A 14,752-nucleotide genomic window follows, 5' to 3' on the forward strand; every position below is an offset into this window, starting at 1 on the left:
CATAACTCTATACTACTCTTTCCCACTAAAAACAACCATTGGAAGGTTTTTTATTTTTTCAAAATTAATACTTTTTTTGGGGGGGGAGGCATGCCCATGGCATGTGGAAGTTCCCAGGCTAGGGATAAAACCCATGCTACAGCAGTAGCCCAAGCTTCTGCACTGACAACACTGGGTCCCTAACCCGCTACACTCTAAGAGAACTCCTCAAAATTAATACTTTTTTGAGTAGTATTAGAAAAAAATGAGCAAAAAATAGAGAGAGCTCCCAAATACTCCTTGCTGGGCCCCATCTCCTGTTATTAACATCCTGCATTCGTGTGGTATACTTGTTAACAATCGATGAGCTAATACTGACACATTATCAACTAAAGTCTTGGGTCACTCTGTGTTGCAAAGTCTGGATTTTGACAAAAGTACAATGACATATATCTACCACTACAATATCATACAGAATAATAATTTCACTGCCCTAAAAATTCCCTGTGCTCCCCTACCCATTTCTCCATTGTTTCCTGGCCCCGAACTCCTAGCAACCACTGATCTTTTTACTATCTTGAAGGAATCAGGCTGGCTTCTTTTACTTAGCAGTACGCATTTAAGTTTCCTCCATGTCTTTTGTGACTTGAGAACTCATTTCTTTTCTTCTTTCTTTTTTTCTTGTCTTTTGTCTTTTTAGGGCCTCACCCGAGGCATATGGAGGTTCCCGGGATAGGGGTCTAATTGGAGGCACAGCTGCCGGCCCACACCAGAGCCACAGCAACATCAGATCTGAGATGCATCTGTGACCTACACCGTATCTCATGGCAACGCCAGATCCTTCACCCAATGAGCAAGGCCAGGGGATGGAACCCGCAACCTCATGGTTCCTAGTCGGATTCATTAACCACTGAGCCATGACGGGAACTCCTCATTTCTTTTTATCATTGAGTAATTAATCTTCCATTGTCTGGATGTACCACAGTTGGTTTATCCATCCACCTATTAAAGGACTTCTTGGTTGCTTTCAAGTTTTGGCAATTATGATTAAAGCATTTGTGTACATTTTTGTATGGACAAAAGTTTTCAACTCCTTTGGGTAAATACCAAGCAGCACAACTGCTAATGCATGGTAAGACTTCATTTAGCTTTGTGAGAAACTGACAAACTTTCTTCCAAAGTAGCTGTACCATTTTGCATTCCCACTAGCAATGAATAAGCGTTCCTGTTGCTATACATACTTGCCAGCATGTGGTACTGTCAGTTGGATTTTGACCATTCTAATATGTGTATAGTGGTATCTCATTGTTTTAATTTGTGGTTCCCTAAAGGCATATGATGTTAAGCACCTGTATTTCTTCTTTGGTGAGGTGTCTCTTCAGATCTGTTGTACAGGTTTTTTTTTTTTTGCTACTCCCATAGCATGTGGAAGTTCCTGGTCCCGGGATCCAACCAGAGCCACAGCGGCAACCCAAGCTGCTACAGTGACAAGTCTGGATCCTTAACTTGCTGCACCACAGGGGAACTCCCTGTTGCACATTTATAAATTGGGTTGTTTATTTATTTATTTAGGGCCACAACTGCAGCATATGGAGGTTCCCAGGCTATGGGTTGAATTGAAAGCTGCAGCTGCCAGCCTCCACCTCAGCTCACAGCAAAGCCAGATCCTTAACCCACTGAGCGAGGCCAGGGATCGAACTTACTTCCTCATGGATACTAGTCAGATTTGTTTCCACTGAGCCATGATAGGAACTCAAGGGTTTTTTTTATTGTTGAGTTTTAGGAATTCTTTGCGTATTTTGGATATCAGTTCTTTATCTGATATGTATTTTACAAAGATTTTCTCCCAGTCTGTGACTTAGCTTTTCATTCTCCTAATAGTGTGTGATGGTTAATTTTATGTGTCAGCTTGACTGGGCTAAGTGATGTCCAGATAGCTGGCAAAACATTACCTCTGGGGAGTTCCTGCTGTGGCACAGTGGGATAAGGACCCAGCACTGCCACAGCTGTGGCATAGGTTGTGGCTATGGCTCAGATTTGATCCCTGTCCCGGGAACTTCCATACGCCACAGGTGTGGCCAAAAAACAAAAAACCCCATTATTTCTGTGTATGTCTGTGAGGGTGTTTTAAGACGAGATTAGCCTTATCAGTAGACTGTGTAAAGAACAGGGTTCTTGCCCATGCAGGAGGGCATCATCCAATTCAATGAGGTCATGTTAGAACAAAAAAGCAGAGGCGAGGCAAATTTACTCTCTGCTTGAGTTGGGACACTCATCTTCTCCTGCTCTCAAACACTGACACTCCTGGTTCTTGGGCCTTCGAACTCAGGGTGAATTTTGAGACTGGCTTTTCCTGGTTCTACAGTTTGCAGACAGCACATCATGGAACTTCTTGGCCTCCATAATCACATAAGCTAAATCATATAATAAATAAATTAAGCCAAATCCTGTAATAAATAAATTAATCTATATACCTATCTAACCATCCTATTGCTTGTTTTTCTGGAGAACCCTAATACACAGTGTCTTTTATAAAGCAGTAGTTTTTAATTTTAATAAAGTTCAACTTATCAATTTTTTCTTTATGTGCTGTGCTTTTGGTGTTATATCTAAGAAGTCATCACCAAACTTTAAAGGGAATTTTTAAAAAGCATAATCCCATAAGCTCAGGGAGAAGAGGGAAGGAATGACTACAACAAAATTTTGGAAGCTGGCAAGCAGAGAGAAGAGTTAAATGACTTAGGCTACCTAAAAAAAGTGGCGGGATTCAAATCCGAGACAAAATATGTCACAGAATCCTGAAGAGGCTGGAGAATTGTAAGCACCATTTACCTCTGAAAGGGGGAGAAAAGCACAAAACTAAAATAAAGATGCTTGCTGATTATTTCAGCATTCCCCACACCCAGGGGCCAGAGACTGCCCCAGCCTGACCCCACCAAAGTGAGTGGAAGGGCCAGTGATACCCTTAATTCAGACCCTGTATCAGGCCGGTCTTCCTCTACGAGGCCATTTATTTCTACCTGGTTGCTTTGGCACTGCAACCAGGTTTAATGTTCTTAATTACATGCTAAAAGTTTAGTCGCAAAACCATGACGACAATTTTCTTTAACTCCTCCTGCTGACCTACTTAGCACTCAAGACAGGAATCAGTTCATCCTTCTCTAGGCACGAACGTTCACCTCCTGAAAAAGCCTTTACATCTCGTATAGTTCCTGGGACAGTCTCCCAAGCATGGCTCCTTGGGGACAGTCTAAACTCTGAAAATCCCAGTGTCAGAGATCCTATTTATTAGTAACTGGAAGAATGGAAATAAGTCTGCTATAAAATAAACTTAACTAGATTAAACAGAAGATAATGGGGCCACTAGGCTGGAAAAAGATGAAAACAGGAAGTAAATTAGTTCCCAGGACAGAATCACCAATTTTTTTATGAAAAGAAAAGTGACTGTGAAATAGAAAATTAAATTAGAACAAAAAGAAAAGCAATTCCAAGGTAGGACTGATGGTTCTAGGATCCATAACTGTGCCTTTGACGAAGCGGCCCCGAGAGCTGATAAAGAGGACAAAGTGTTTCCCAAAAGCAGTGTTTCCTACTGCTGTTTTAAAAGAAAATTCAAATGAAAACTCTGCTAATAAAAATTTGGAGGCAGTCTGCCAGTCATTGTTTGGGCCCACAGGAGAGAGGAGGAGACAGCTACAGTGTGAAGAGTTCTGGCCTCTTGTCAAACCACTGAGGATTTCCTGAGAAATGCAATTACATTCTGGTCAGATGAATCAGATCATGTTTAGGTACACAGAAGCAGAAGAATATGTAAGTCTAGCCCGCTTATTTCTTCAGTTTGGTAAAGTCTTTGACATAACTTGTAAGTTGAATTTGGTACTAATCATATTGTTTCATATGTCATAAAGTCAAAATTTACCTACGATATGGAAATAGCCAATGTGAAGATGACCTAGACCATGTAATCCAGCTCAAAGGTAACAGATTTACATTTCTGAAAGGCGGGGTTTAAGAACATCTTGTTCTTGCTAATCTCCCCACTGCCCACAATGCTGTTTGCTAAGGCATAGCCTCATGTTCTCTCCCTGGACTTTGTCATTATTTATTTAGCTTTCACTTTCCACAGTGAAGGCTTATAACTATCAGAAGCATCTAGTGAGGTCTTGAGGACTAGATGTGAAAGAAGCAAATAAACTTCCTCCTCCTTCTTACATATTCATTCTGACAGTCAGCACTTTTCTTCAGCTCTAGACAGTGAAACTAAATTAATGTAGTAAAACAGAAAAAAAAAAGAATGCTTTCCTCTCATCTTGAATAAGTTTTTGATTTAGAAAGTGAAGGGAATTCCCTGGTGGCCTAGTGGTTAAAATATTTAGTGTAGTCATTGCTGTGGCTTAGGTTCAATCCCTGGCTGGGGAACTTTTGTATGCCGCAGGCACAGCCAAAACAACAACAAAAACCCCACAAGTGAAGTCCTTACACGAAAATGAAGGATGAACCACAAAGCGATTCCGCTACACAGCCATGAGAATTACTTAATATTGCAAAGACTAATACTGCCAATGCAGACAAGGATGTGGACCAATGTAAACTCCCACTTGCTGCTGGTAAGAATATAAAGTGGCACAACCACTCTGGAAATAAGTCTGACAACTTTTTAAAAAACAAAACATAGGGAGTCCGCCAGTGGCTCAATGGGTTAAGGATCCAGTGTTGTCACTGCTGTGGCTCTGGCTACTGTGTGCCACAGGTTTGATCCCTGGCCCAGGACCAGGAACTTCCATATGCTGCAGGCACGGCCAAAAAAAAAAAAAAAAAAACACCACCACAAAACATACATTAGCAATTTCACCCTTAAGAATTTATCCAAGAGAAATGAAAATTTATGTCCATAAGAGTTGTACAAAAAACATAGTAACTTTATTAATAATTCCAAACTGGAAACAGCTCAGGTGTTTATCAATAGGAAAATAGATACAGAAACTGTGATATATATTAAAAAAAGAATGTACATATATATGTATGACTGAGTCACTTTGCTGTAAAGCAGAAATTGGCACAACACTGTAAATCAAATATACTTTAATAAAAAAATCTGGAGTTCCCATTGTGGCGCAGTGGTTAATGAATCCGACTAGGAACCATGAGATTGTGGGTTCAATCCCTGGCCTTTTCAGTGGGTTAAGGATCTGGCGTTGCCATGAGCTATGGTGTAGGTCACAGGCGCAGCTCCGATCCTGAGTTGCTGTGGCTCTGGCGTAGGCCAGCAGCTATAGCTCTGAATGGACCCCTAGTCTGAGAACCTGCATATGCCGAGGGTGCAGCCCTAAAATGACAAAAAGCAAAAGGCAAAAAAAAAAAAAAAAAAAAAAAATCAAGGCAAATGCCATTAAATATATTTAGCCACCAGAAAAAAACCTGTGATATATTTATATAACATAATTCTACCCAGAAATAAAAGAGAAAGAACTGTTGCTACAGGTAACAATCTCAACAATCTTTTTTTTTTCTTTTTACGACCGCACCCAAGACATACGGAGGTCCCCAGGCTAGGGATCGAATCAGAGCTACAGCTTCTGGTTTATGCCAGAGCCACAGCAAAATAGGATCTGAGCCGTGTCTGTGACCTACACCACAGCTCATGGCAACGCTGGATCCTTAACCCACTGAGAGAGGTCAGGGATTGAACCCATTAAGCGAGGCCAGGGATTGAACCTGCATCCTCATGGATACTAGTCGGGTTTGTTTCTGCTGAGCCACAAGAGGAACTCCATATCCTTTTTTTTTTAAACAAATGATATGGAGATTTATGCGCCACAAGAACTCCCTCAACAATCTTACAGTGAGTAAAAGAATTCCATCACAAAAGAGTACATAACATGATTACATTTAGATGAAGTTTCAGAACTGTGGAAACAAATCTGTGGTAGAAGGTCAGAACAACAGCACACTTCAAAAGTGGGAGAAGGAGTTGAATGGAAAGGGGCAAAAGAACACTTTCCAGGGTAATGCTGATATTCTATATCTTGATAGGCTTGGGTTACATAATTATATGCATTTGTCAGAACTTATCATTTGTGTATTTTATTGTACACAATTATCAGCACAAAAGAAAAAAGCTACAAGGAAACACTCATGCATGCATGAGTATTTAGAGGGAAGTTCACTAATATGTGCAGTTCACTTTGAAATGCATCAAAAAAAATTAAGATAGGTTGATGGATGGATAGATGGGCCAATCTGTGATAAAGCAAATATAATAAAATGTTAATGGTAGAATCTAGGTGGGAAAATGAGTGTTGACTGTAACATTATTGTGACTTTGCTATATGTTTGAAGATTTTCATAACAAAATGTTAAGAAGAAATGAAGAATGATGGGAAGCCACTTGCCTACAAAGGGCTTAAAAACCAGACTCAAATATTTTTCAGATTAGGGAACATCTAAGCCTATTTCTCACTCAGAGTTTTACGAAAGACTATGTAAAAACTTTTTTTTTTTTTTTGGGAAGACGGAAATTAAATTGTCTTTATTTAGGCAATATAATCATCTATGTAGATAATTTATTGAAACTAAAAACAAACAAAAAAACATTTTTTTTCAAATAGAAATATGGTCAGTTATATAAGGCTGCAATGTGATAAATGTCTTAGTGACAGATGTCCTGATGAAACTTCTTTTTGCTGTTCCTACATGAACTCTTTTTCTCAATGGCTTTAAATGTTATAGCTGTGTTACCTGTCATTACATTTCCTTTGGCAGAGTGGAGATAAATTTAAGGATCAAAGAGTTCCAAGTGAGTTTATAGATATTAGCTTATTTATCCTTGATGTAATTCTAGAGTATAGCTGAGCAGGCATTATTACGTTCATTTTACAGAAAGAAAAAAACAACAGGAGAAAGAAATTAAGGAATTTATTAATAAGGACACCAGCACACCTATAATAATATAATAAGAGCATGCTTTGCTAATTTTATAATTGTTCCCTTATTTAATCCTCACATAACTTTTCATTTTACAGGAGGAAACCAACACTTCTGGAAAGCAAATAGCTTGGCTAAAGCTGTAAAGTCCATCACCCTAACTTCTCTATCCAATTAGTCAATGGTTCCAAACATTTTTTCTGCTAAGACACATAGGACAGATGTTCACATTCCTGTGGGTATAACCAAAGTTATGCATAATTTTACCAGGTACCTGGAATTCTACTGCTTTTCTTTTTCTCTGGAAAGCACACTGGACTGCAAGTAAGAGTGACACAAGAACAACCTTGACTCTCTTCCAATTTATATTTTACAAAAGCACATCATTTGCAAATTTGGGGCTTCAAATAAAATTGGAAATGATTACCTTGCAGCATTAAGACTGAGAGTCTGCAAAAGTGTGAATCTTCCAAGAGCTTTCCATGTATAGCACACTATGGTCAAGTACACTGATCATCTTACTGAAGAACAAGGTACGATAAAAACTATTACAGCCCAAACTGCCCTCTCCTGTTGTTTCTGAAAACCAATTTCAAACTTGACCACCCACCAAATGTCTCTAGCATATGTGCTAAAGAGAAGGCATCCCTAAGGTTTAATAAAGGCCAAGGTTATTGAGCTCCAGGATTGCCATGAGCTGTGGTGCAGGTCGCAGACTCAGCTCTGATCTGGTGTTGCTGTGGCTGTGGTGTATGCCGGCGGCTACAGCTCTGATTTGACCCTTAGCCTGGGAACCCTAAACTCACCCTAGGGTGAGTGGGGCCCTAAAAAGACAAAAAGACAAAAGAAAAAAAAAAATAAAAGGATAATCATGCTTAACTCACTGTGCAGATTAAATGGGATAACGCACATGAAGCCCTTTACATAGAGCCAAACACATAGTAGGTCCTCAAGAAATAGTAGCTTTAAAAGTCTTAACTGCTAACTCCGTATACTAATTTTGAAAATTATATTCTGATATATTTGTATTGTTTTTATTTGCTTTCTTTTAAAAGTTCAAGACAGATCCTTAACTCGTGCTACAAGGGACCTCCTGGGCAAGTTTCTTTATTTCTTTCCCCTCAATCTCTAATCTAACACTAGGTTTACCAGTACGATTTCATGACATTAATGAAGACAAAGTCATAGAATCTGGGAGTTCCCATTGTGGCGCAGTGGAAACGAACCCAACTAGTATCCATGAGGATGTGGGTAAGATCCCTGGCCTCGCTCAGTGGGTGGGGGATCTGGTGTTGGTTGTGAGCTGTGGTGTGGGTCGAAAATGTGGCTCAGATCCTGCATTGCTGTGGCTGTGATGCAGGCCGGCAGCTGTAGCTCTGATTTGACCCCTAGCTTGGGAACTTCCATATACCACAGGTGCGGTCCTGCGGGGGGATAAAAAAAAAAAAAAAGGCATAGGACCCAAATGGTGAAAGAACTAAGAGGGACATTGAAATTATCCGGTCAAACTCTCTCATTTTACAAATGAGGAAACTGGGCCTAACCTGGGGAGTTCCCTTCGTGGCTCAGCAGTTAACGAACCTGACTAGGATCCATGAGGATGTGGGTTCAATCTGTGGCCTCGCTCAGTGGGTTAAGGATCCGGCACCGCCACCAGCTGTGGTGTAGGTCGAAGATGCAGCTCGGATCTGTCGTTGCTGTGACTGTGGCATAGGCCTGCAGCTGTAGCTCCAATTCGACTCCTAGCTTGGGAACCTCCATGTGCCTCCGGTGCAGCCCTAAAAAGCAAAAGAGAGAGAGCAAGAGAGAGCGCCTAACTTGCCAGGATCATATCACTAGTTGATGCAGGCTGATCTATAATGAAGATCTCTAACTCTCTACAGAATCCACAGTATATGGAATTTCCTTCTAAGGAGGCATTTAAAAAACCTTCTTGAAAAATACTTTTAAAAAAAATTAAGTAATATCTATAGCAAAAAAATTAAGTAGCACTCTAGAAAGGTAAAAAATAAAACGTAGAAGTCTCTTCTTTCCTTCTATCTTCTAATCCCATTTCACTACTCAGGTGTAACCACCATTAAGTATCATTTGTGTTGGTCCAAAAGTTATCTACATACATACATATAGATATGTGAAATAATTTAAATGAAATCCAAAAAACAATTCTCTCATCTCAGACTGTTTTCCTCTATATAATTTAGTCAACATATTATTGCATAAAAATATACAAAAGTAATATCGCAATATATCCTTAAGTCTGCAAAGCTATGAGTATGATGTTCTCCTTAGGTACAGCTCACCTGTTTTCCAGGTCGGCATACTTAAGTTTCGAGCAGCAAAGCACATTTTAAGAGGAATGACCTTCCTGTCCTTGGTGCTGTTCTGGTGTTTTGGAGAACCAGAGTCCTCACTGCCACTGAAGCTTGGTGACTGGGGAGCTGCTCCTTCCCATGGCAGGTCTGATACTAAAGATGGCTTCTTGATATATGGCGTTACTTCTCGGATGAACTTGACTATGAACCAAAATCAATGAAGAAGGTTAGTATTTTTGCTTCCTATGAAAAATGACAACTGAAATATACACATGCATGAACTATCTGGCATGAAGTGAAAAAATACACAAAGTAAAGAGCCAGTACACAAAATCTTAGGATTGGAGGGTGCTTTAAGAGCACGTAATACAAAGGATATACCACTACTCTATTCTAAAAACTTTAACTTTGGAGTCTGCATATTGTTCCTTCGGCTTGGGACACTTTCTCCCTTTGCTGCCCGGTCAGTGCTACCCGGGAGTCACCTCCTCAGCAACCTTTCCTATTCATTCTCTCAGGGAATGACCATTACTCCTCTGTAGCAACCTCTAGGAACCCTGGGCTGTAATTCTTTGTTACTACTTCAGTTCCCCTGCTGGTTGTGAGTTCCCTGAAGGCAGGGGTTTATGATTTATTCAATCTTGATATCCAACATCTACACAGTGCCTGTTTAGTAAATGTTTGAATAAATGAGTACAGGAAAAAATGACAATTAAATATTGGAATGATCTCAGTAGTTGGCCATCCATGAATGAACCTGGCAATAGATTCAGTACCCTCTGAGACAGTGCCACTTAGCTTGAGATAACTCCCACATGAGAACCCTTCAAATATCTGAAGACTTTGAGTATGTCTCTCTCTTCTTCAGTCTGAAATTTGTAAGCCTCCTTCAATTCTATTCAACTCAATCAGCATTTCTAGCCACCTTCCAAAATCAGACCTCAGGCTAGTCTCTGAGAATACAAGAACAAATGAGGCATGGACGCTGCCCGTAAGGAAGGAAGGCTCCCTCTACTAAGGGAGACAGCTATGTAAACAAACCAGTATGGTTTTGAAAAACAAGTACAAAACTTTAGTAAAAAAAAATAAGGTATTTCTCTTAATGGTAGCCCCAAATTACAGTTTTTTGTAGATGGGAAACATTTGTAAGTTCAATTTTAGGACATATAAAATACTTTTACCTCAGGCATCTACTGTCATTATGAGGCAGAGCATTATTTCAAAAACTAGATAAACTGAAGATTATTACAATCTTAAATAGCATTAAAATGTCAATAAGTAGTTGAATGTTGATAAATCAGTCATTGTTTCTTCTGCTAACATCAATATATGTTACATAAGTATTCTACCTCCTCCCAAATTCCTGTGATAGGTCATGGCAACTGAAAAATTATCAATGCTTATCGGTGTCCTAATGGCTAGTATTAATATTTTATAGCATTAGAAGCTTTACAAGCTTATGATACTTTACTAAGAAACGACTAAATCTAAAAAAGAATCAGGTATGTTTCTAAAAACATAGCTAAGAAATACTCTTTAAAATACTGTTCCTTTTTTGAATAGGTCATACATGCACATAAAACGGAATTCAAAAGGTAAAAATGATTTTATCTTAAAAAGTGTGTATTTCTAGCAGCCCAATTCCCATCCCTAGAGGCAATCATTGTATGGCCTTCTAGCCATATGCTAAACATACATAAAAGTAGACACATATACACATGTATATACACATACACACAAAAAATAGTAATATATCACGCTTACTGCTTTCACATCTCTTTTTTTACTTAATAATATTGATAATAGTCTTTTCTATGCCTAGTATTCTACAGCCTAGTATTTACATGACAGGGTGACAGAGAGGCCTCTGGAATCAGATAGACCTGGTTTAAATACTAACTGCCACGCTTGCTACTTCAGAGCTATATGACCTCATTTGACAGTTCTGAGGTCCTCATCTATAAAATGGCAGAGACACTAAGCAAGTAAAAATTCTAGGCACATACCAAACATTCAATAAATAGTAGGCATCTTTCTTCTCCTTTCCTAAATGAAAAAGCTAGAAAAGTTTTTATCAGTAATCAGTAGAAGAGGCAAAATTATTCTTCTTTCCTTCCTCCCTCCGTCTTCTTGCCTGCTTGTCTGCCTGCCTGCCTGCCTTCCTTCCTTCCTTCCTGTTTAAAGCCATACCCACAGCATACGGGAAGTTCCTTGGGCGGGGATTAAACCCAAGCCACAGCTGTGGCAATGTTGGATCCTGTAACCCACTGTGCCAGGCAGGTGATCTAACCCACACCTCTGCAGTGACCCGAGCCACTTCAGTCCCATTCTTAACCACTATGCCATGGCAGGGGACTCCAAAATTATTTCCTTATAAGTTATTAAATGAGATCTGCTGAAGTTAAGTGTAATTCTAGAAAATTCCCAGCATTTAGATAGAGTTTATGTGCATTTGTATATATGTGTATGTGTCTGTGCTTTCTGTATATAGTTATAGTAAGCTTATTTCTAGGTGGGGAGAGTAAAAGCAAACTGCATCAGGTCCCCAAGGAGATTTTTTCATCTTAGAAAAATGAGTAGGGGTGTAGCCAGTATATCCCTTGAGTGGTCGACTCAGGCATTTCAATACATGTTTTAGTTTGGTTTTGTGCATTCAAGACAGAACCAGATCACAACAGCTCTGGCAGAATTTCTTACAGTTTTCAGTTACTGCCAATGGCAGAGACTTGCTTTTTGAACATTTAAGGTAGTATACCAACTTTTGAACTACCAACAGGGGGAAATTAAAGACATTCTAAATGACCACTCTTAAATATTACAACGGTTAGGAAAGCCTCCTTTATGATGAACTCAGAAATTCATTTGATCACAGAGTAGCATCAATGAGCTGACTACTGCACACAAATTTACACAAAACAGACACACGACCTACTGCAAGGCCTTATGAAAAGAGCAATGAGTTTCACTTGAGTAGACAACAATGGCACCCATACTTCCATCTAAATGGCTATTCATCATGGCAGAGGAATCATAAATAGACATCTGCTTCTCATTTACCTGGGATTTAGGAGGGGTAAAAAGTTAATGATGTTCTGTTTTAGTCCTATCTTTAGATCTCTCAGGTTGCCACAGTACTTTAACCTGGATACCTGGCTAGAGAAGCAAAGCTTCTACACCCCCACTTGGCAGTCAGGTCAACTCAGAACTCATGATACACTTCAGGACTCTATCACCTTACCTGATAGTTAAAGATCATTCTCAAAATGTTCAATTAAACTCTGATGTTTATGTTTAGATGCTGAAGTTATTTTTTCTTCCATGCACTGCTTGTTCTTCTTCTTTTTTGGGGGGAGGGTCTTTTTGCCATTTTCTTGGGCCGTTCCTGTGGTATATGGAGGTTCCCAGGCTAGGGGTCGAATCGGAGCTGTAGACGCTGGCCAATGCTAGAGCAACAGCAACTCGGGATCCGAGCCGCGTCTGCAACCTACACCACAGCTCATGGCAACGCCGAATCCTTAACCCACTGAGCAAGGCCAGGGATCGAACCCACAACCTCATGGTTCCTAGCCGGATTCATTAACCACTGAGCTGCGACGGGAACTCCGATCATTCTTACTGAAAACAAAGGGAGTAGTTCCCACTGTGGCACACGGGGTTAAGGATCTGGCATTGCCTGTGTGGTTGTGTGGTACAGGCTGTGTACAGGCCAGGAGCTACAGCTCTGATTCAACCTCTGGTACTGATCCCCTGCCTGGTACTGTGGGTTAAGGATCTGGTGTTGCTGCAGCTATGGCCTAGGTTACAGCTGTGGTTCTGGATTCAATCCCTGACCCAGGAACTTCCATATGCTGTGGGTGCAGCCAAAAAAAAAAAAAAAAAAAAAAAAGAGAAAGAACGAAAGAAAGAAAATGAAGGATGAAGGGAGATTCCCTCCCCAACCTAAAAGCATCACTATAATCCCTTCTCTTCAGAGTGACAAAACCTGTACACACACCTGAGAAGATGTCTAGAAGAATTTTCATCAAAATATCTATAGTGCATACAGTCATAAAACTGCCTTTTTTTCTTTATGCAGTTCTGTATATTTGAAACTTTTATAAGTTCATATCATTTATACAAAACAAAACCCCTTATTTAAGAAATGAAGAAAACATTCTGCAACCTTGCTCAAATCTTAAACATGGACCCACCTTAAAATGAAACCCCACTGAGCCTTCAAAAACTATAATGCACTTGATGGGATCCAAGATCCAACTGATTCTTACTTAATTTCACGCTCTAATGTATAGCTTACAGGTGGTCCATGTATATTAACAAGGTATGTGGCTATCCTGGTTTGGGGCATTAGGCAGCATATGATTTTAAAATGAATGTCATTTATGTGGTTTATAAAAGCTTATCTAGAAGTTCCCATCGTGGCTCAGTGGAAACGAATTTGACTAGCATCCATGAGGACACAGGTTTGATTCCCGGCTTCACTCAGCGGGTTAAGGATCTGGTATTGCCGTCAGTTGTGGTGTAGGTTGCAGACACGATTCAGATCCTGAGTTGCTGTGGCTGTGGCACAGGCCAGGAGCTACAGCTCTGATTCAACCTCTAGCCTGGGAACCTCCATATGCCCTAAAAAGACCAAAAAACAAAACAAAGCAAAACATAAACCCCCAAACAAACAAAACGCTTACCTAAATGATGCTTCCTATTGCAGATATAGCCTGTGGCTGTGAACACAAGTATTCTGGTGAATCAATCAGCTTCCCTTATAAACATCAACCTCTCATGTAATTATTTTCCTCTTTTATCTGTAATGCTTATTGTTTTCTTATTTCATCAAGTGATCTTTGCTATGAGTTTAAGTGAAACTAAATGAATCAGATATGGGGAGAATAGTGCCATTATCTCTCATGCTTTTGCAAGCAAGTTTGACTTTCTTTTTTTTTTCTTTTTAGGGCTGCACGTGCAGCATATAGAAGTTCCCAGGCTAGGGTCGAACTGGAGCTACAGCTGTCAACCTACGCCACAGCCATAGCAACAGGGGATCCAAGCCACATCTGCAACCTATGCCACAGCTCGCAGCAACACGGGATTCTTAACCCGCTGATGGAGGCCAGGGATCGAACCGGCTTTCTCATGGCTACTGGTAGGGTTTTTTACCAGTGAGCCACAAGAGGAACTCCGCTATTTTCCAATGCCTTGTTTTTCCTACCCCTACAATGTAGTTGTTCACCCAGACTCGGATTTTTGCACTTTCTTTTCACTTGAGTCTCTAGCAACTTTTAGTGCTAGGTCTTCAGACTTAACATACATCTCAAGAACCCATTTCTCTTGTTTGCCCCAAGTTCTTCCACCTGAGCACTGTCCCGACCCTTCAAACTTAACATATGCAAACATGAACTGATCTTCACTATCTGCAGTCTCCCTCCTGTGTGCACTGTTTTAGTTATTAGCATTAGCACCATCATCTTTCTAGGGACCCAGTATCTATACCAATGGTACAGTAAGTCTGGTGTAAAGCCCAATGATCTCTATTTTATTAAAGC

The 14,752-nt window shown here is 40.0% G+C and overlaps 1 protein-coding gene across 1 annotated transcript in view; it reads right to left on the reverse strand.

The window, feature by feature from the left end:
* Positions 1 to 14,752, reverse strand: part of SNTB2 (syntrophin beta 2) — a 99,964-nt gene that overhangs the window by 42,845 nt on the left and 42,367 nt on the right. Inside the window, exon 2 of the mRNA XM_021093874.1 lies at positions 9,207 to 9,416. Coding sequence (XP_020949533.1) covers positions 9,207 to 9,416 — 210 coding nt within the window. The remainder of the gene's footprint in view (positions 1 to 9,206; positions 9,417 to 14,752) is intronic.

This window comes from Sus scrofa, chromosome 6 (assembly GCF_000003025.6).
Source record: "Sus scrofa isolate TJ Tabasco breed Duroc chromosome 6, Sscrofa11.1, whole genome shotgun sequence".
Lineage (NCBI taxonomy): Eukaryota > Metazoa > Chordata > Mammalia > Artiodactyla > Suidae > Sus > Sus scrofa.